Source organism: Podarcis vaucheri, assembly GCF_965113315.1.
Source record: "Podarcis vaucheri genome assembly, chromosome: 2".
In the NCBI taxonomy this organism is placed as follows: Eukaryota; Metazoa; Chordata; class Lepidosauria; order Squamata; family Lacertidae; genus Podarcis; species Podarcis vaucheri.
In genome coordinates, this window is record NC_138760.1 from 65,073,635 (window position 1) to 65,096,854 (window position 23,220).

At 41.8% G+C, this 23,220-nt stretch overlaps 2 protein-coding genes across 8 annotated transcripts in view; one reads left to right on the forward strand and one right to left on the reverse strand.

The window, feature by feature from the left end:
* The window catches only part of LOC309525903 (neuropeptide Y receptor type 6-like), a 212,034-nt gene that overhangs the window by 148,376 nt on the left and 40,438 nt on the right, over positions 1-23,220 (forward strand). The window lies entirely within an intron of this gene.
* Positions 1-23,220, reverse strand: part of KLHL3 (kelch like family member 3) — a 52,495-nt gene that overhangs the window by 8,537 nt on the left and 20,738 nt on the right. For 6 of the 7 annotated variants that reach the window (XM_082211600.1, XM_082211601.1, XM_082211604.1 and 3 more), the window contains 11 exons: positions 20,619-20,725; positions 16,537-16,658; positions 11,788-11,950; positions 9,682-9,791; positions 6,864-6,980; positions 5,571-5,720; positions 4,046-4,163; positions 2,994-3,191; positions 2,334-2,474; positions 718-846; positions 52-192 (listed from right to left, as the gene is read on the reverse strand). In XM_082211600.1, coding sequence (XP_082067726.1) covers positions 52-192; positions 718-846; positions 2,334-2,474; positions 2,994-3,191; positions 4,046-4,163; positions 5,571-5,720; positions 6,864-6,980; positions 9,682-9,791; positions 11,788-11,950; positions 16,537-16,658; positions 20,619-20,725 — 1,496 coding nt within the window. The remainder of the gene's footprint in view (positions 1-51; positions 193-717; positions 847-2,333; positions 2,475-2,993; positions 3,192-4,045; positions 4,164-5,570; positions 5,721-6,863; positions 6,981-9,681; positions 9,792-11,787; positions 11,951-16,536; positions 16,659-20,618; positions 20,726-23,220) is intronic. The other variant, XM_082211602.1, reaches the window with a different exon arrangement.

Genomic DNA, 23,220 nt, shown 5'->3' on the forward strand with positions numbered 1-23,220 from the left:
AATATATATAAGTGTGCTGTGGTTGCTTGCAGGAAATTAAAAAATAAATACCTGCATTTCTTCTACACATATTCATATCTGCCACTTGTTTCCACGTATTTGTTCCAGGATCATATACTTCCACACTTTTCCTCACCAAAGGGCCATCATGTCCCCCAGTAGCATACAGCTGTCCACTAAGTACACCAACACCTGCAAAACAAGAGGACAGCAACTCAGAGCATAAGTTACTCCTAAGCGGCTGTTTCATTCAACAAACCCATCATAAAAGTGAGCTAAATATTCAATGGAGGAGTTTTCCTCACATGTCCCAACACTGGGATCCCTCGCAGAAAGACAATTCATACCCTTATGAAGCCCCTTGCAGAGAATGCCTAAGACCCGAGGCAGATGTCTTGTTAGAATAAAGTTATAAACACAAACAGAAAAGTAGCCGGTCCCTGGTGGGCCCCCACAGCCAGCTTAGCCCTCCGAGGCCTGGAGCAAGTGTGCCTGGCCTGCCCCCAATCCTGCACAGGCCTGCCTTTATACTACGATTATAGGCCTAGCATTTGAAAACAGTATGACAATACCGTATCATTAGTCTTATCACACATTGCCAGGAAAGGGGCAACATACATGGTACTATTTTCAAGAGCTCTTGTAACAAACTTAGGTACTGCTCAGGGATTTAGCTGTGACAACTACACAAGGAGGAAAAACAGCACAGTAAGGTACCTGCACCACTGCGGCGAGTACTCATATCCGACACATATGCCCACTCATTTGTAGCTGGATTATACTGTTCTACAGTACTAAGGCACTGACGTGATGCTCCATCGTAACCACCAACAGCATAGAGTTTACCTAGAAAAAATGAATATGCAGCACTGAACATCAACAGGAGCAGTTGGCAATATTAGCACTTCAGAACATTTCATCATTGATCATTTGTACCATGTCAATTACACAATCCTTTTGTGATAGCCGCCTACTAGCTTGATAAATACCTGTACGTATAACATGTTTCAGTTGACCTTCATCATGTATAGCAAATGCTCAGATCAACAAGTGAAATGTTCTCAAGAATAGTTCGCTGCAGAAGGTTGTTCCATTATTTGCCATGTTACAAAACGGGTGAAAATGTACTTCTCCCTGATCCAGTGCAAATCTCTTTAAAACCCTGCTGTTTCTACCAAAGTTTCATTTGGGGAGAAGACCTTTTCGGCCATCTGTATTTAGAAATCCAACAAAAAACCTCTGGAAATAGGGAAAGCGTCATACCAAGCTTCCACAGTGAAATATAGAGAACCATTTAGCAGGGGAAATACTTAGGTAAGGATAGTTGGGATGACTTCTCTGAGGGCACAGAAAAAAGGAAGTTTAAAATCATTGTCAGAACTTACAGAGTATGAAAAATTCCCAAATTCCTGACACACCTTGCACATCTCCCCGCTTCAGAAGATGTGAAACATCTACTTCCCACAAGATGGAGACACAGAGCCACGGAAGAAGCCATTGATAGTCCTTCCAGTTCTCTTCACACTGAGTGTAACGAAGTAGCTCTCACTCAGCTCATTAAATTTTGTATTGTGAATAATAACAATTTTATTATTTATACCCCACCCATCTGGGTTTCCACAGCCACTCTGGTTGGCGGATCATATCGCGTGGCACACGGAAAACCAGTGAAAGGCAGGAGGGGGGGGGAATCTGGGGTCCAGGGACTCAAGGACCCTAAATGGCCCTCAGGACTCTTCCTAGGTCACATCTCCTGCTAGCCCTACTCTGCACCCACTTAAAATGCATTTGTCAAGGTGGAATTTTTCCTTAAACTGTGACAATGCCTCTTGCTTGCCTGGATTGAGAGATATGGGGGTGTAATAAGAAAAATCAGGAAAGGTAAGGGTTCACATCTACTGCCCAACCTACTACAGCCCCCCCCCCCATAAGATAGTCCATAAGAATGTGGTGCTTGGCATTGGGCTGAAAAATATTCCTGACTCCTGGTTTAGGACCTAGGCAGAACTGTGAGACTGACATTGCTGAAACTTACAGAATTCAGTGATTTTGTGGGTGAGGCATACTCGGCATCAGTGCAGACTAGACAGACTAGGTTTTGTCCCTCCTCCCAGTACCTTGATACCTGCCAGATAAACTTCCCAATGCAGCAGAGAAGGGGGGGAACCCCACAACTTAACAACTAAGCTGGCTCAATCACTACTGTACTCAGCCTGTTCCCATTCAAGGTAGGAGAGTGATTTTTGGAACACGCAATGTAGTCCGACAATGTTTAACTGCCTTAATTTTTTTGTCTTTAAAAAAGTTCTTGCTGCTAGGCTATCACACTTAACTGTGCTGCTGCGGCCAATACAGCAGTTTGCTGTCTTTACCTTCCACGACCCCAACTCCAACGCTGCTTCTTCTTGTGTTCATAGGTGCCACAAAAAACCACTCATTGGTCTTATGGTTATATGCTTCCACAGATGCAAGACCTATTTTTGAAAATAATATTAAGGCAAGTTTTCTACATCCTTAATTTAGCAGAGTATAATCCCTCCTTTGTCACAGTTACCATCCTGACTTAATTTTTCCAGGCAATACTCTTGTCTTAATCTTTCCAAGACAAAAAGGGGAAAGGATGCAGGTTGAGACTACTTCAGGATCAGGAACTGGACACTAAACCCAATACTAATAATTTTGCACTGAGAATCTGTATCTCAAAATACCACCCCAGTTCTCATCACTTGTGATTACTCAACAACCATGCACTGAAAAAATGACTGGGAAGTGCAACCCACCCACGAATTTCTTCCATCCACTGCAGAAAACTACGCCAGACATAATAAAACAGGTTGTAACAAAGATTTTTGCTTTGTTGTTTTATAAAAAAGAAGATTTGAAATGTAGCATCAGGAGCACTGAATTCCAAGGAAGTTCTACAGTTCTTGTAAAGTGTTTAAGAGCAAAGATATGAACAGCATTCACCCAGTTTTGTTTGTTTAGCAACCTACCTGTGCTTCCATCAAATCCACCAACAGCATAGAGGAGTTCATTTAGCACAGCTGCTCCTAAAGTGCTTCGTCTTTCTTGCATGCTGGCTATTGACGTCCACAAGTCTTTCACTCCATCATATACATCTACTGTTCGGACTCGTAAAGAGCCATTAAAACCTCCCACAGCATAGACCTTGCCTGCCATGAATACCACCCCTGTTAAAAACAAATTGGGAGACAGAAAAATGGAAGGCAGGTCATGCCTATAGGACAATTATTTTCTTTCTCTTTTTCCTACCAGAACTTCAGGAAGGTCACCAAGCAATATTCCAGTATGGTGACAACTACATATGGAACCTGTAAAGTTTGAATGCTGCTTGTTTCATGAATCACGTCTATGAGATGGAAAGCCTGGCATTGGCATGGAATCTCTCTATTCAATAGGTCTGATCCATGGGAAAAGCAAGCTTTCAAATGTTATGGCCTCATATGGCACCATTACCATAGTGAAGCATTTCACTATTTCATACATTACATAAAAAAGGTTGGGTTTGCCAACTAATGTACGCTCAAACAAGGGGAATAGAGCACAATATCTGAAATCACGTTTGTTGCACTCATGCTATGTATGTTCAGCTTACACAAAAGTATTGATATGTGAAATGGCTCTTCCTGGCTGCTGAAGTACATGAGACTGTTATTACTGGGTGGAATTCAACAGAGCGCTGAGGAGATTGTTCTATCAAAACAAGCATAACTGCCTGCCAGACACAACTAACATAGCAAAAGCTGCCGAGAGACCAAGCAGAATCAATGGGGTTGCACTCCCCCTGTCTCTCTCCCAACAAAGGGTGACAGAGATATGTTCCATGCCAAAACCAGGCCTAAAAACCAACTGAGATGGATCTAGAAAATCAGTCTTATCCAAGAGAGCCTGGCTCTGTTAACAGAGAAGGGCTAACTCTAATGTTTTACTTTAGACTAAAATTCAACTGAATATATAAAATCCGTCCTAAATAATTTTTGTGATTATGACTGAGGCTATTTTTTTTAATAGGGAAAATATTTACCTGCTCTACATCTCCGAGAAGGAAGTTCAGCAACTTGATCCCATCGCTCCTCCTCAAAATCATAACACTCTACACTCCGAATGGCTTTAGGTGCTTGCCCACCCACCACCATCATTACCTTGGTAGGAAGGGAGAAAAGTTAGCATGAGAGCATTTTCAACAGCAAACAGAAATCCTTGATCTTATCTGGGGCCTTAAATGGCAATAGGACACTATCAGCTATGTGAGAACTCACCCAAGGAAAAAAAAAGCAAAGTTTACTTCAGATGCATGAGAAGTTGGCATTTGAATGATATTGAACTTGGAAGTGCAGTCAATACATTATTGGATAAAATACTGATTGAAGCCTTTGGGCAAAGCCTATGTACTCTAGCATTCACAGATTATCTAGCTTCCTTTGCAAAAGGTAATTAGTTCAGATCCCAGAAGAGCTACATTTTAATAAAAGCATTTGATAACAGCCTGGCAATGATATGAAAATTCTAAGAACAATGGAAACGCTGATGGTGCTTAGTATCAAGAGAGACTAGTTTTAACAAAGGGAGATTATAATTCCCATGATAATGGGGGGAGGGGGAATTACTTGAACAAGCATTTAATGGCTCTGTGTTTGCTTAGATTATATATACATACACCATGCTTTTTTTCTTAAAAAATGTTTAGGGGTACACTCATTTTCCTACTCATATTGAAATACTGCCCCTCAATGAGGCCAAACTTAGATCCATAAAATGTTTAGGCGTATGCATAACCCTGCGTCCCCACAGGCAAAAAAGCACTGTACACACACACACACACACACACACACACACTGTGTATGTGTGCATAAACCTAGCTGCATTCAAAATGGCAAAGTTTTCAAAACACATGCACATACTAAAACCATAGTGCTCCTTTACTGGCTGTTTGCTTTGAGAACCACTTTAACCCAGCATCCCAACACCATCTGGGATATAACAACACACAACAACAGAGCAAACTTTCCCTTTTTGCCTCTGACTGGCATTTCTCCATGCAGTATGTGGCAGAGCCAAGTTTATGGAACAGTGGCTGATTGCAATGGGTTCTGAATCAGCTTTAATAGAAAAACTAGAATAGGAGTAGCAGTAGTTGTCAAAACATGAAACCGCAACATTTCTCTGTTTGGTAAGAAATTATTCTAGCAATGGTGTAAGAGGACTGTTGGTTTGCTAATAAACTTCTTCCATGGGTTGATTCACATATGCCCCAGTCAAAAAACAAAAACAAAACATGTGCCACCATTACCACCTATAGGAACTTCAGCAAAGTTGAACCATTTACCCATGTCAAAGTGGGAAGTCTCTTTCCAACATGCTGACAATTTAATGGACATTCATGTGTGCAAAAGGGCAATGAACACTGTGTGCAGATATGTGTGCATACACCCAATCCTCCTTCAAGGGGGAATGATCATGCAATTCTAACCACTGTGCATATGGCCATCCATGTAAAGGGGGCATGTGACCATCATCTTGGGTATTTCAGCAAGAAAAACATAGCTTACCTTTGGCAGACTGACTGGGGTCCTTGGTTTTGTTCTAGGATTCTTTATCAACTGCCGTTGATCCAGAGGAAGCAAGTGGTATTTCATGGCCTCAATAAGGAAATCTTTACATGTGTTATTGTTCTTGATTAAAGCTTCTTCTTCAACTGTCTGAAGACACCAACAAAGATATTAGTACAATGGCTATAATCAGACTTCTTTAAAAGTGTCACTAGCAGGCCGCTGTAATGCTCATTCATGATTTCGGTGTAGCAGTAGAAATAAAACCCCAAACTGCTTCTTCCACATCATTATCCCATTCCCCTATTTCACTCACTACAATATTATCTACTTCAACTGTGCAGTAATGCTTGTGTTCTGTTAAACTGTGCAAGCTTAGTATAAATGTTTTGATTAGTGCATAACTACAGCAATCCCATCTTAAAATATTTACAACACTACTTAATACAAGCTCCAGAAGGCAAGGAACTATGAGATCTTATAACTTGGGAGACAAAAGCTTTGAGATATAACACACACACACACACACACACAGTGGCAGCAATCCAAAACCTCACATGTTTGGGGCTCAAGTCACAATCCAGAAAAGACAGAGCTCCACAAATGCATAGGGCTCCTTCTCCTTTAGAAGTCAACAATGCAAAAGGCTGTGTTTTGAATGTTCAGCTGCATAATTGAACTGTGACTAAGATTAATTTGCACTAGCAGTTCCAGACATGGTATTTTAAGGAATCAAAACATTCACACAACTTCAGAAACTGACAGTAATGAAACGACAAGGAGATATGCATGCTTGTGTGTCAGCAGCTCCAATCCCCAGGTTCTTTTTAAAAATTTGGAATCTTTTTTTAAAAGAAAAAAAAAACACAGTTCTGGGGGGGGGGAGCTTGGAAATAACTATAGTGCACGCATATAGATACTAAACAAAGAGAGTGGCCATCTTCGCATAAACTGGCAGTACTTTTCTCCAGTGCTTCCCCACTTGATCTATCAGTGAAGCAAGCTCAACAACGTATCTGCTAAAGACAAATATCCCAAATTTCTATACTATCAGGACACAAAAGTGACAGCTTTACACTGCACCAGTTTTTATGGACAAGGTTAGCTCTCATTCTCTGCCCAGCAGAACCTTCAAGTGAAAAGGAGATTCAGAACATGTTTATCTGCTAGGATGGCACACACATAATTATGAAGGCTATCCAAGGTTCTTTTGATTGATGGCAAGCCACAAACAAGCAGCCCAAGCGTATATTATTAAACTTTTAGTGCTGTAGATATTAGAAGAACACTAACCTGTACAAGGTAATCTCTGGGCAAGAGAGGGAGGCGGACATGTTCCATCAACTTAGCCATGTGTTCCAAGCGAGACTCTTTCTCATAGTTTATCCAAGAAATGACAGCTTCAAACACCTGGAAAGAGCAATAAAACACCTGTCTTTAAAAAGGGACATAAACCATTCAATCTAACCTCAAGCAGAGGTTCAGCAAGTAATGAAATAGGTTTGGAAAAACCAACTAAAGGTATTTTCAAAAGCAAGAAGATATGATAAAAAGATGGATTTAAAAAGAATCAAAACTGGCTTATTTTATTGTGATTGTATGACCAACAAACTTTGTATTAAATGTCTACTGTACAATCCCGACCACAAAGACTAGCTAATGCCATGAATATAAGTACTGCACAACTTAAATGCTGTTTTTTGTTGAGCTCAGTCCAATGCCCAACAACTTGAAATATGTGTTTCAATGGGAGTCTTTCATGACATGAACCTTCCAACTGAAAACATTTATGATACTCATGGGCATGAGAAGGAACATTCAAGAGAAAGGATGTTCTGATGACTTACTATGTAATAGAACGCATAGGCCAGCTGGGACTTTTGGACTTAAGTGGTGATGGCATCTGTGCACATAAATGCATTGGCACTTTTTAAAAACCGTATCGCCTGGCCAATGTAAATTAGGGATGGGCATTAAATTTAAAGTGGCGCTAATTGCATTCTATTCCGCTTGCTGTACTATCTACAGAAGGTTAATTAATTGCTCATTTAACTCTGTTTTAGAATTGAGAACTTTGACCTGTGTGTCTTCTCACCCCTTCAACTTAATTAGTGGCTGCTGAAGAACTGCCCTTCCTTTCCCCACTGCACAAGATACTTAGCTGCATTTAGGTGCTCTGTGACTTCATCTGCATCAAATCTTTCCTTAGGGCACAACGGTCATAACCTTGCTGGGTTACCAGATATCACATTCCTTTAATTTACGCATTTTACCCTTTCCAGAATTCCACCTTTGCTCTTGGACCACAAGAAGCAGAGGCTTTTAATCACAAATATGTACAAATCAAAGCTAATATATCATGGGGCAAATTTAATTTGGAACTAGCTATTAAAGGGACAGATTTTTTTTTTTAAGAAGTACCATACTCACTTTATTTTAAACTATTGCTCAGTTTGCTGTTTTTCACTTGCACCAGAGTTATACTAAAGGCAGGTGATTCAGTCCTGCTGAACTGTAACCTGCCTGGAAACCATATGCAAGCTCTTTGAAAAGAGATCAGTGTGCAAGTGAAATAATAAATTAAATATTTAAAACTATTTCTGAAATCATTAAAAATAGACTGGAAGGAAAGAGACTTTTATTTTTATTTTACTTCTGACACTGAAGCTTTTATCTGTCTGTATAGTAGCATGCTAATACAACACAGTTCACTGTAAGACATCTTGTGTGTCTATACAAGACTTGTTCCCTGCACAGTAACCAATATAAATGACTGTGGTTTATTGGAAATAAAACAAAACACAGTCTGTGGCTGGGATGTAAAACTAAGCCACTAAACATTCTTATGTGGGATAGGACTAAGCCATTTAGCATGTGGGAAGGGGCCAATGTATACAGCAGCCCTTATTGCTTACCTCCAAATAAGAGTGATCAATACAGTGGTACCTCTGGTTACGAACTTACCGTATTTTGCGCCCCATAGGACGCACCGGCCCATAAGGCGCACCTAGTTTTTTGGGGGGGAAATAAAGAAAAATATTTTTATTTTTCCCCCCAGGCGCAGGGCTGGGGCGGGGGAAGCCCGAGCTTCCCCCAACCCCAGCCCCCAGAACAGGCTCGTGGGAGGGCTCCCGCAACTTGCGCAGAGCTTCCTGAAGCCTGGAGAGCGAGATGGGTCGGTGCGCATCCAACCCCTCTCGCTCTCCAGGCTTCAGCGAAAGCCTGCATTTGCCCCATAGGACGCACACACATTTCCCCTTCATTTTTGGAGGGGGAAAAGTGCGTCCTGTAGGGCAAAAAATACGGTAATTCGTTCTGGAGGTCCGTTCTTAACCTGAAACCGTTCTTAGCCTGAGGTACCACTTTAGCTAATGGGGCCTCTTGCTGCCACCGCCGCTGTGAGATTTCTGTTCTCATCCTGAGGTAAAGTCCTTAACCTGAGGTACTACTTCCGGGTTAGCGGAATCTGTAACCCGAACTGTTTGTAACCTGAGGTGTTTGTAGCCCGAGATACCACTGTATCAGAAAGTTTAAGTAATCACATAAAGCTTATTTACCGTATTTTTTTGCACCATAACACTCACTTTTTTCCTCCTAGAAAGTAAGGGGAAATGTCTGTGCGTGTTATGGAGGAAATGCCTACAGGTGGCATGCCTACGGATTTTCCTCCTCTAAAAACTACATGCGTGTTATGGTCGGGTGCGTGTTATAGAGCGAAAAATACGGTAACTATGCTTAAAATGCTTTTCCCTATAGACCCGAGTGACAGGTGGTTCAGCATGCTTGTTTGACTGTCTTGATCCAAGACAGCAGTTTCTAAACCAGGAACCCTCCAAATACTGCTGGATTCCCATCAGCCCCAGCCAGGACAGCCAGTGGTCAACAGGAGACATAGTCCAACAACATCTGGAGGCCACAGGTTCTCCACTGTTGCTCTAGATACACACGGTTCCCCCAATGAAGCGCCACCTTAAATGTTTTTAAAGTGTGTCTATTTCTGGAAATATTGGGGACTATCTGCTTCTAGTGCCCATATATTTTGTCATTCTTTTGCTGAAAACACTGCAATATTGTTATATTTCTGCATCACAGACTGTGCAGCGGGCCAAACCTTTTCTTCTGATGAAACGGTTAGCTTGTCACTTGATATCAAACTGCAAACTTGGTCTAGGCTAAGGCTAAGGAATTCTTCACCAAGCATCACCTCAGGAAAATGCTGCTCTGTTCAAAACAACCAAAAGTTGAGAAAATGAAGGTTACAATGAGTCTAAAGAAGGGACTAGTAGAAGCAGTAAATTATATTGCAATTTTATGTTGTGAAATAAGAAGAAGAAGAATGACATAGCCTGCACAAAATTACCACAAGCAAGGAAAGAGGGACAACTCCACAGCCACAGTGATAAGCACAGCCTGCTGTTGTGCACATGAATCTCTGTATTCAAAAACAACAAGCCCATACCTTGGGGTAGCGCACATACATTGCTTGCCAAAGGTCACTCCTGTCTGAAACACTGCTGTCATAAGTGTTTGCAATTCTGTTATATGGACCAGTGGCCCTGGTTCAGTATAAAGCAGCTTTCCTATGGGCAGAAGCAATCAGAGTTGCCTGTAATAGCCTGGGAAGCTGCCTGCTACAGAGGTGGAGTTCTCTATTAGCTATTGAAATGTCATCCCTGTATTTGCCAGCAGGTGGCCCTTGCAAAAACAAATCTCAGCCAAACCATGCACAATACACTGGTCTACAGGCCACCCTTTAGGGCAGAAATGTAGGAGTGCGATAATAATTTTGCAAAGGCAGAAACTTACACTTATGAGGCCCATGTCATTTACTTTAAGTCACTTTTTCAAAGGCGATTTTTTTTTCTAGTAAGTGACCTCATCTGCTCCCTCTTACTCACTTTTAACATGCAGATATTTTGTTTGACCCAGTTAATGTATAGCCAAAGCACTTGGATAGCATTTTTTGAACGACTTTTCATTAACATTACATAGGATGCTGAAGTAAAAGGGCTCATGAAGGCCAATAAAACAACAAAAGCAGCTCTTATAATTACCTAACAGCCAGATCTAAACTGAACGCAATACTTGCCTGGTTAAAGATTAAACAATTCTAAAAATCAAACCTTGAAGAGTGAGCCATTTGTCCCAGACACCAGTTTCTCCTTTGCTTATTATGCTGCAAGCAAGTGGCTGAAAAGGTTTCATCTGGATGTGCAAGTAATTTGATTCTAGGGTGGCCATATTTGTACTACTTCCTAGAGGCCTGTACTATATCTGAAAGGTTGTCAGAGGACAGTCCTTTATTTGAAGGATGGTCTGGTACAAGTCTGATTTAAATAAGAGAATGGCGAGACCTTGAAGTTGCCCATCAATTGTTGGTGCCTGGATGTGGAGCAGGAACATTTGTCACCATCTTCCTCGTCATGAAGAAATACACTGTATTTCTATTTAAATTATAGTAATTATTTCTAAATTTGCATCTGTACATATACATTAGCATATGAAAATTTTAAATGACTGTCTTCTCCTGTTCCCTCTTTTGCAGTTACTCATTTCATCTATTTCTGGTGCTGCATTAAGTGGCTATCTTATTTAACACCTGTCATTTTCTAATCACTGTGTTTCTAAGCACAACTGCAAATGTCACTGTGAAGGCGGCTAACTGAAAGTAGGTCTAACATCTCAGAGTGCAAGATCCTGCTTCACTGTAAGGAATTTTAAGCCTATGTGTTGGAAACACTTTATCTGAAGGCTATCAAAAATTTAACGGACAGCCAAAAGATGTTCCTGGGCTCTGTATTTCTGTCTTGCCCACTGGGCATAGATCCGATTCATATTTTGAAAATCAGTAACATTTTGAAAATCAGTAACATTTCCAAATAATAGAGGGTAGGCGACACATAACATTGCTGGTGCAGTCCTCCTGTATCCATCATGGATGCTACCAAAGGCAGTATAAAGTCCAGGATGAGCAGGTACATCAAACTATGGCTTTAGTAACATAGAAAATATCGTTGCATCTCAGTACAAAACTGGAACCAGCAGCTGATTTTGAAAATGACAAAAATTCTAAGTATTTCTACCCTTTTATGTAGATTCAATCATCTGCTTCTCTGCCTCCTCCCTCATTCTTTGCTTATGAGGAAGCAAGCAGGAAATTGTCCTCCAGGCATCAATATTTCAAAACAAGAGACAACTTGGAGGCGTGTTTGTTCACCTGCATAGGCGTTGGCCTGTTGCAACAGTTCAGTGCAAGTATGCACATCTGCAAAGGCGCGAATACCAAGGCAATTCGTGGGATGGAGCTGAGACTGAAGAAAGTCACAACAGTTTTGTCGAACATCCATTAGCTGCAATAGGCTGGCTGCTGGTAACAAAACCTGAAAGGCAGAGGAAAAAATGGCAGAGAATGAGCACTATACTTCGCCTTCTTGGATAAATATTCTGTTGCAACTTGCTACAGCACAGTTGAGGAAGAGACAACGAAGCCATTTCAGAGTCAGAGGACACACTACACATGACCAAAAAGAGAGATCTCATGCAGGCAGTCATCCTTTTTGATATCTCCCTTTCCCTTCAAAGAGGATGAAGATGTGGGACAGAATTAATAGTTCTGATATGTACGTCATAGCAAATCCACCTAAAATTACAGGATTTCTCATAAAGATTAGTATATGGAGTAGGTGGTGTTCTTTAAAAAGAAGATAGAATACACTGTGCTATTTTTACTTCTGCATTTTTGAAATTATCCCCCACTGAATAAATCATTGCTCATTACCTCATTCTTCACAGCATTTTGATTTTACCACTATGTTCAGGCCACGTCCCCCATTTGATGTTTTTATACCACACTGTAAGTGTGCACGGCTTCCTTATGGTGTAGAAAGGGCTACATGCTATTGCCCTGCATGTTTTACAAGCCATGCTCTCCCCCAGAACATACATTACAAAGCTGATACAGCCTTTACCCTCAGGAGAAATTACATACAGTCATTGTAATGAGCAATAATTTAACATGTACAGTAGTTGCAGCCCTGTTGCTAATCATGAATACAAAGAATGTGGTCCTCAAGGTCAAAGAAGCCAGTCACCAATAGAAACTTTACATCTCCACAAAAAAAAACACTTCTTTATGAATGGCACTGGTACATCAGCACCTGCTGTCCAACTTCACTGTGAATCATTTTCCATTACAGGCAGCAAACTGTTAGTATATCCAAAGGGCTCATACTGCTGAAAGAATCATATCTGTATGTGACATTCTGGTGATGTCAATGATATCTACAGTACTGAATGAAGGCAGATTGAGAAGATGGCCTGGGGCACTTACATTTGTTTATCTGCCAGGAAGACTCCTCACCAGCTTTAGCAATGAAAAAGCCGTTTTTTAAAAGGCAAGGGCCTTTTAAAAGCTAAACAGTATTAATGTCACTCTTTCCCTCACTGCTAAATATGCATTTACTCTGTTGGAATCAAGCAAACTCATAAGCAGGTCTCCAAGGAATGATCTAGAAAAGCATGACAAATATCGTTAAAGACTTACCTTGCCATTACACTGTGTTGGCAAGAAGAAAACTGTGTTCATCCACTGCCTCAACTCACTTCATCCCAAAAGAACAGTAGTAAAACTGCAACGTGCCCTGGGGTGCATTCACTGTACTATTCCAGCAAGAAAAATCCAACCCAGCTGGATCACACAGGAATATTACAAATCAGTAACTTTTTCAGAGAATGCTAACCCCCAACAGGCAACAATAAAACACAGAAATTAATTAAGCTATGGGCTCTGGCTCCCAAACACTTTTGATTCCTAGCACAGATTAACTTAAATTAGCAAAAGGAAACTAATAACAACTGTTTCTTTTTTCCAGCAATTTCCTAGAACTGCTTCGGTGTATTGGAATTCCACTAATATGATACAAGCTTCAGTGTAGTTTTTGAACAACAGTTCCAAGTAAAGGGCAAATTCACATCTATGCTAATTATCTGTGAACCACATAGCCCCATTTCTTGCTACAAAGATGGCCTAGATTGCCTACCAGGGCAGTAGTTCAGACTCATACTTACCCTCCTTTTCTTGTGCATTCCAATTCCCTTCCTCACTTCCCAGTTTGTGAGAACTATGTCTCAAACAAGGTCTTTCCTGGTCCACAGCGCTGGACCCTGTTATTACTGAACACTTGTTTTTATCTGGTTTTATCATGCTGTGTTATTGTTTTTATATTGCAGGCCACTTTGAGACCTTTAAACACTAAGCGGCCTGCATTGCAGGGGGTTGGAACAGTTAGAATTGTATAGCCAGAAGCGACCCTATAATTTAAAGGGCTTTCAAACAAGCATATAACAACTATAATGTTCCATGGCATACAAATCAGATAAACTATGGTTAACTACAAACTACAGTTTGCATCCAAACAAGAACTGGAAACCACAGATCAGACTGGGATTCTGGTTTGTAGTAAAACTATGGCATACTACGATAACCATAGGTAAAGGTAAAGGTACCCCTGCCCATACGGGCCAGTCTTGACAGATTCTAGGGTTGTGCGCTCATCTCACTCTATAGGCCGGGAGCCAGTGCTGTCCGCAGACAATTCCGGGTCATGTGGCCAGCGTGACGAAGCCGCTCTGGCGAGCCAGAGCAGCACACAGAAACACCGTTTACCTTCCCGCTAGTAAGCGGTCCCTGTTTATCTACTTGCACCCGGGGGTGCTTTCGAACTGCTAGGTTGGCAGGCGCTGGGACCGAGCAACAGGAGCGCACCCCGCCGCAGGGATTTGAACCGCTGACCATACGATCGGCAAGTCCTAGGCGCTGAGGTTTTACCCACAGCGCCACCCGCGTCCCTCACGATAACCATAGTTTGCCTTATATTCTGATGAAATGGCAAACTAGGTACTGAGAACCAAACAAAGAGAAGGAATGTGCGAGCGCACAAGGAATGGTGCCAACATCCTTGGTTGTGATGTCTGAACAAGATGCTTTGCCATTCCTCCCCCCCCACCCCACCCCATATAAGAACAATAATAATTAACTTTTAAAATTCCACAGATTGCTTATATACTGAATGTGAAATTCTTCAAACATTCTAAATTGTTACATAAATGACTGGAGCCAAATGACTGCTGCTCTACAGCATTTGATACAATTATTCAGCCGTGACAGAAATTAAACTGGGTTGGGAATACTTGTATTAAATAGCAGAGCAGGGACCGCCTGGGACAAAGTGGCACTGGCCTGCAATGTTTCCACTAAAAATACGCAAAGACAGGCAGCAGCATTATCCAATGGTGCAAATATCTAAGGGCATTACTTGTGAATCCACATGATCTTTCAGCAGCAGGCCTGTCCGTTAAGACAGAGTTCAGGACCTTCAACAATTATATCAGTAAAGCATTCAGCCATATCACTTTTCAAGGGCCAAATCCAAATTATCAAAACACAGAAGACTGGCACTGATTTAAGTTAAAGTGCTTTGACCCAGGGTGCTTAACTTGTACCTAAGTGATTGTCATGATCTACATTATCTTCTTATAACCCACCAAGGAACATGAGAAACTGCCTCACCCCAAGTCAGACCATGCCTCACCCCAAGTCAGACCAGGTCCATGTAGATCAGTAATGTCTACACTGACCAGCAGTGGATGGATCTCCAAGGTTTCACACAGGGGTCGCTCCCAGCTCTCCCTGAGATGCCATGGATTACATCTGGAATCTTCTGCATGCAAAGCACATGCTCTCTTACTAAGCTTTGGTTGATATGTTCCAAAAACTCAAAGGGCTCTGAGGGTTAAGTGAAGATAGGGCAGCCAACATGGTGCTTCCCAGATGCTTCAGACTACAACTCCTACCACCCCGACTACTGGCTAAGCTGGCTGCTGGGAATTGTAGACCACAGCATCTGCAAGGCACCAAGTTGGCTACCCCAATGTAAAATCTTCTGATAAAGGTACCCCTGACCATTAGGTCCAGTTGCGGATGACTCTGGGGTTGTGGCGCTCATCTCGCTTTATTGGCTGAAGGAGTTTGCATTTGTCTGTACACAGCTTCCGGAGGTCACATGGCCAGCATGACTAAGCTGCTTCTGGCGAACCAGAGCAGCGCATGGAAACGCCGTTTACCTTCCCATCAGAGCGGTACCTATTTATCTACTTGCACTTGACGTGCTTTCAAACTGCTAGGTGGGCAGGAGCTGGGACCGAACAACAGGAGCTCACCCTGTCGCAGGGATTCGAACTGCCGACCTTCCGATCGGCAAGCCCTAGGCTCAGTGGTTTAGACCACAGTGCCACCCACATCCCAAACCATGAATATAAGCTCTTAAATTCTCTCTCACTCTACAATTGCAGTAGTGTAACATTACTGATTCCTGATTTTACATCAATGCTGTACAAAATCTTTTAAATGCACAATATTTTTGCCCCTTGAATACTAAATCTAAGCAGAGACAGCTGGAGAATGGAGAGAAAAATATTACCAGTGTAATCAAAGTATTTCCCACATATTATAGACTTAATCCTAAATGTGTGTAGAAAGCTACCTTAAACATCAAATTTGCCATTCAGTTACAATGTGACTACCCAGAAGATGCCCTCTTTAGAGAAGACGTGTAGAACATAATTTAATTTTATAAAGAAACATTGCAGAATTCTATTGCTGAACATAATGGTTGTAATGATGGTGATATGACCTGATTTCCAGGCACATCCTGAAAGATCTCTAACTTCAATTCCTAGGTAATCTTTTATTATTGGAGTCATTTTAATCTCACCTTTAAAAATGAAAAATTATGAAGGCAACTTACATAAGTAAAACACTAAAGCAAGTTCATCATAAAAACTATATACAAGAAAAGGCAGAAAATCACTCATGGTAAGCCTTGGAAAATAATTTTTTTTAATTCAATTTATCGATCTCCCCAGGAAGGGAGCCATCACTAAAAAGGCACCTTTAAGCTCTCCTCACCTGAACATTTTCTTCTGTGACCTCTATCTCAGCGGTGTAGATGTAATCAATCAGCTTACTTAAGGTTAGTCCATCAACATCTTTGATCTCGATCTTCTTTGCTTTGCTTTCAGTCATATCTCCTGAAATTCAATTTTAAAAATAATTTTAGCACATTCTAAACAGTGATCCCATTTCTAGATGTCTAAGAAATACTACCAAGTTTATGATTCCCACTTTCAAAATTACTTTAAAAAATCTGTTTGGCAAGTTAAGGCATCTCTGCTGCACAGCTTTGAGAACAGATAGCTACAGTTCATATAACTGAAAAGCCAATATTCTTTTCTTTTTTTAACAATATGTTTTAAAGCAGCTGGCCCTGTTTGATACTCTTCCATGAAGAAAGACAGAAATATTCTTTGTTCCCTTTTCTACATTCTTAAAAGGAACAGAAGCCAACAGGCTACTATCGTTATACTCACTCAATAGGATTGCTCTTCCTTTGAAGAAAACCTGTCTACAAAAGAAAGGAATTGGTAACTTGCATATATCTTAAGATTCCATGCATTTATTTTGAAGTAGTACGTTCCACTGGAAAGTACGTCCATGTCTATATTCCGTGACATAGCCTTCAAATGGGAGGTCTGTATAAGGGACAGGCCAGAATATCTCGTGTCCACTGCAAGTTGTACCAAATGTATGTACTTTTGAATGGCTTTTCTCTTATGTGTGTGAAACAATAGAAGTTATTATGGTGGAAGTTGCAAATTCAATTAATAGCTTTCTATTACTAGTTCTACTAGCGTGATATTGTCATGCTTCACAGTTCTACTCCTGTCTTAACCAAGTGGTAAGGATTCCCTACATTTGCTGACGTGGTCAGGTGGTCACCTGCACTAGTGATCCAGGGCAATTGACATCTGAGGAGGGAAGGCACTCCTCCAACCTGCAGTGTTCTATGGCTGGAGTCATCTTCTGAGGTAGTGATGGGGAACCTGTTGCCCTCCAGATGTTGTTGCACTACAATTTCCATCACTCACCACTGGCCATGCTGGCTGGGTATGATGGGAGTTGAAGTCCAACAAGCTCTGGAGGTCCAAAGGTTTGCCATGTCTGTTTTAAGAAATACCATCCCCTGCTTTTTCATGTTGCAAAATACCAAGTGTTATTTTTTTAAAAAAAAAGATTGAAATACCCGTATCTCTCGTGGAGGAGGCACACATAGAAAGACCTCACATGATTATCACAGGGTCTGGATTGATTTATGAGGGGTTTGGCGGTCCTTGAAGTATGGCGGTCCTGAGCCATTTGAGGCTTTATAGGTCAAAACTATCACTTTGAATTGGGCCCAGAAACTAATTGGCAGCCAGTGTAGTCCAGCCAGGATCGGTGTAATATGCAAGCCAACTCAATTTATACAGTGTGATTGCTTAGTTGTGAAATATATACAGTCCTAGATGTAGGTAGCTGTTTGGGGCTTTAACAGAGGAGCTGCAATTGGTCCACTTACTAAGAGGAAAAATTCGCAATCTCTTATCATTTGCACAAGCTGCCGCCTCATCCGTGGAGGGAGCAGCTTGAGGGTGGGCGTTTGAGCTCATACTGCATTTATTTTTGCTGGCTCTTCTTTATAAGTGCTATAGAAAGAGAGAGCGCTGATGTCAGGCAAGGCTCTTTTGAGCTATTTGTGTATTTGATGTATTTGTACAATAGCTGAATACCTCTAACTTTAGATCAGTTGTGCTTGAAAGCTTGAGACTAGGTTTTATTAAATTGTTGTATAATTTCCCCTCTTTTCTGTCATGTTATGCAGCTGAAGGTCAGAGGTCAGCAACTAAATCAGCACTGAACTGGCCTGTGGGCCAAACACTGAACTGAGGGGGTCACAGTTTTCCTCGATCTCATTCACTGGTGGAAGAAGTATGGTAATTGGAAAGGAACTGTTAGGGTGGCAGGCGCTGCCCTGTGGAACTGCCTACCAGTAGAGGTTCAGCAGGATCTATTCCTCCTTGCCTTTGGATGTCTTTCGTTTAGACAGGCCTCCTCAACGTGAATTTCTTTTATTTTAACCAATTAGAATTTATTTATGCCTTTTCATTGATATTTCTGTTGATTTTGTTTTTATATACAGTATTCCCCTTTGCTATTTTTGTTATGGAAGTACAGATTATGACTTCATAAATAAATGAACCCATAATAAAGCTGTCTCATACATGGTCTGAAAATTTGCCCATCTGGCCCACTGCAGTCTTCTCTGACTAGCAGTGGCTCTTCAGGGTCTCAGGCAAGAAGGAAAGCCTTTTCCTTCACTTGTTTAATTTAACTAGAGATCCCAGGGATGGAACCTTCTGGCTACAAAGTACATGCATTACTAGAATCTTTCCTCTTTTCCTGCCATCTTAGGCCAAGAAGGACTGTGAAGAGGCTGCTGTTACAAGTTCATACTGGCATCCATAGTGAGTATTAAAAGGGAGAAGGGATGAAATAGGGGCAATCACATGTGTCACTGCTTGGCAACCACATAAGCATCTTTTAACTTAGTTTATTGTTAATCAAGAAGCAGAAAGGGATAATGGCATGGTAGCATGGCAACCACATGACTTTTACCTCCCCTGTCCTGCTGTTTTGAATTAAGATTAGTACAGAAGTGGTTGCCACTGGTGCACCTTAATTTAAAGTGACCCAGTGATGATTAGGATTAGGTCCCAACCTCTTCCATCTTCACTCTGGGGTCAGAAGGCGTGCTTAAAGAGCCAGATCCACCAACTGCTCACTAATTTAGGTCCTTACCTACATTTCACCTTTGCAGGAGTCAACCTGAACAAGTAGTATCAGCACAGCTATTAAAATGCACTTTAAACTAGCATCTTGCTACTTCTAAGGGCCAATTCTCACAAGACAAGCGTCTTACATGGAAGTGTTCTGATTTTTAAAAAAAGCAAAACCCTACATGGACCCCACATGTTGAATGTCACATGAGATGAGTACACAGATGTCTGTCTATTTTGCCACTCACCACTTAAACAAGGAGGAAAGTAACTATGGTTTGCAACTGCAATAGTTATTGCAAAAGCAGAAAATCCACACCTTACCTCAAAAGCAAGCTATCAGATGTAAAATATATTAATGATGCTATATACTTCCACAATTAAATTAATTACCAAACCATTTTCTGTAAAACAGTCATTCAAAAATCTGTGTTATTCCCCATGCAGTGTCTTTTGTTCTCTTGTAGCAAAATTCATAAGGACTAGTTCACATGTTAAAGCTGCTACATACAGAGGGTGAGACAAAGCAAAGAAAGAGAGGCAAAGTAAATGTGGTGGTGGTGTTTTTGCAGGAATCAGAGACAGCACACAGGCTGAATCCCCACAAAATATCCCTCAAATCTCAGCCTCAGGCTCACCTACAAACCTGAGCCCAGGCCCATGGTAGCCTTAACCTGAAAATGGTCTCCATTATGGAGCTTACCTTACTCCGATCTTTGACATGCCTCACCAGTACAATCAAGTCTGGGATGAATGCTTCTAATGCTGGATACATTAACAGTGGTGCCTCGCAAGACGAAATTAATCCGTTCAGCGAGTCTCTTCGTCTAGCGGTTTTTTCGTCTTGCGAAGCAACCCTATTAGCAGCTTGGTGGATTAGCGCTATTAGCGGTTTAGCGGCTATTAAAGGCTTAGCGGCTTAGAAAAAGGGGGGAGGGGAAAAAATCGCAAGACTCGCAATACTTTTTCGTTTTGCGAAGCAAGCCCATAGGGAAATTCGTCTTGCGAAGCGCATCGAAAAACGGAAAACCCTTTTGTCTAGCGGGTTTTTTGTCTTGCGAGGCATTCGTCTTGTGGGGCACCACTGTATCTGGAAAGGCACACAAATGGCTGTTTACATAGTAAATTATAAACCTCATGTTTACTTCCCCCCGCCCCCCATACAGAACACCTTTAAAAACAGTCACAGGCCTATACTCAAACCCTAATGGATACCAAATAGAACTAATCTGCATCTTAGAATCTGCACCCTACACTAGCACCCAACACATAGCTTGACTCCAAATATATTTTAATCAGCAAATAACAGTTATTTGCTCAAAGGCCCAAAGATACCTGTAAACATTGCACAGAAATACGGACTGCAGGCTGCCAGGACAATACGATGGGCTTCGATCTCAACATCTTCAGCAACAATCACCACATCACAGAGAAGCCGCTTGCTGTGAAGACACCAAAAAATCATGGTTTCAGAACGTACTTCCAAACTGCGCTTTCTATATGCAGACTTGAGATGGTCTAGTTTCCTTGAATGACTCTTCTGCTATACAGCACTATTAAGGGGGATGAGGAGGTGCTTGCTGTAGCCTCTATAGGCAGCCCTCTGGAATATTCAGTTCATTTTTAATTAACAAACATGACAATTTAGCTAGATTTCAAGGTTATAGCCTCACAAATCTTATTTCAATATGTGGGTAAATTCAAGATCCAAGTGTTCAAACATACAAAGAACTGTTAAAAAAAACCCTCATCCATTTTGATGAATACTGAGCTGAATATATTTATATCTACAGCTTATGCAAAAGGTTTTTTTCCTCTGTAATTATGTGTAGGTGTCTTAAGACCAGTAATCCATTATTGGATGTCAAGTAATTTTTTAATAAATGGGAATAGCATGAAGAAACATCTTTGGAGGGGCTTTGTCTTTTATTCAAAGCAGTTGGTAACACAGCAGTAGCGTCATCAGTCTTGCATTGAGTCTCCTCCCTCTTCAAGCCCTTTCAAAATAATTACCCCCAAAGAGAACATACACTTACCTCAGACCTCCTGCATTGTCCTCAAAACAGAGGCTAGACCACACACGAATGGTAGAGAACCAGTGCCCCCCCACCAGATGATTCCCAACACTGCCATGCCTGCTACCAATAGGCCTGCTAGGAGGAAGAGACCATTTGTGATGGCTGCCAAGAAGCAGATGTTGGCAACTTATTTCCCTCCCAGCCTTTCTAGTTTGTACATGTTCCCAGTACAAGGGGTTTGCAAAGGGACTTAGTGGGCAGCAGCAGCAAAGGCCACTGTAGCTCAAATTGTGCATTATCTGCTTGGGGAGGCCACACACAAAAAGGACTTGCCACTGGGATATCCTGGGTGGAGAGGCAGCAGATACAGAGAATGAATAGTAAGAGCAGGCAACACAATAGAAAGGGGTAAGGAAACTCTCCTCCCTCCCATGCCCCATACACCCCCCACTGATCCCCTAAAATAGCATCCTAGCCACATAGCGCACACTAACCTCCAGCCACTAGGGTTCTTGCAGCACACAAGTCTAGCACAGTACACAACAGCTAGGGAAGGGAGGGGACTCCACAGGTTAAGCTAAGAAGGAGGCCTCTTGCTGGCTTTCCGCTACCAAGGTCACCATGTCTGGACAAGGGCCACCTGTTCTCAGTCTATCCTCTGTGACAGTGAAGGCTCAAAGCACAGCTGCTATCACTGACACTAGCCAGTCCAGGAACTCCAAGCTAAATGGGAAGGTGGAAGCACCTGTTATTGACATAATACCTACCCACTATATACTTTACAGTGTGGGGAGGAGAGGAATGCAAGGGACTCTGCCTGAAATCTTATAAACTAAGGGACCCGATGCATTTGTGGCCGCTTGACCTCCTACAGGAATGGCCACTGGCTGACCCAGCAGAGATACGTATAGAGTAAAGTGCGGCTCCCCCCCCCCCCCGCTCGCCTGTCCCCAGTCATCATTAAGTTCTCACTGGTCCAGACTTGCCATGTGCGTAATATTGCCATGGAAATCAGCCTTTGCTAAAAACAACAGATTTAAGGCATTCAAGCAAATGCCACAATTTAGTTCTACTACAGCTCAGCAGCAGCAGGGAGCCAAAAGCATAAATCGGTAATAAGCACACAAGGAAAGAGACAACAGAGGCTTAAGGGCAGCTGTAGTCTTACATGTTCAAAAGGGCATCATGCACAAGAGAAGCCATTAGTTTCCACAAAGAGCAGCACTGTCATACGCTCCCCTATTATCCCCCACTGCACTCAAGTTACAAAAGGAATAAGTTAATATTATATCACTCCAAGTACATATTCCACATAACTTAGGCAGCCAAGTACTCAGGCACATAAGCAACTTTACTCCAGTCCCCTCCTGTTCTGTGACAGCAGACTAGAAGTAGAAGCTATCAGCCCCAAGATAACGGGGGGGGGGTAGGACTCTTCACATAATGCTGGTGCCCCTTTTGACATTACAGACATGATGCGGGGAGCTGCTGTTCCATGTGTTCATCTGATAGCATTGCCATAACGCTTAAAAGCACACCACCATTTGGATCATTATCAAGGAATTTTTCCAGCAATTTGGTGGCAAGCCTTTATGCATTATAGCATCTGCAGCAATTCCGCAACCACCTCTGAAGAGTGCTATAGTCCTGCCATGGTCAGAGTGTATTGCAATTCAAGAAAAGTCGTACCACTGAAGTCAAACGGAATCCGTTCTGGAAGTCCATTCAACTTCCAAAATGTCCAGAAACCAAGGCGCAGATTCCAATTGGCTGCAGAAAGGCAGCCAAAATGGCTGCCTTGAATTTATGTTTCCTAGGGGATCTGCATATAGTATATACCATATCATAGGCAATACAATACGATTTTGCTGCACATGTTGATATGCACAAATCTGTTATGAGCCAATCAAAGTCAAGCA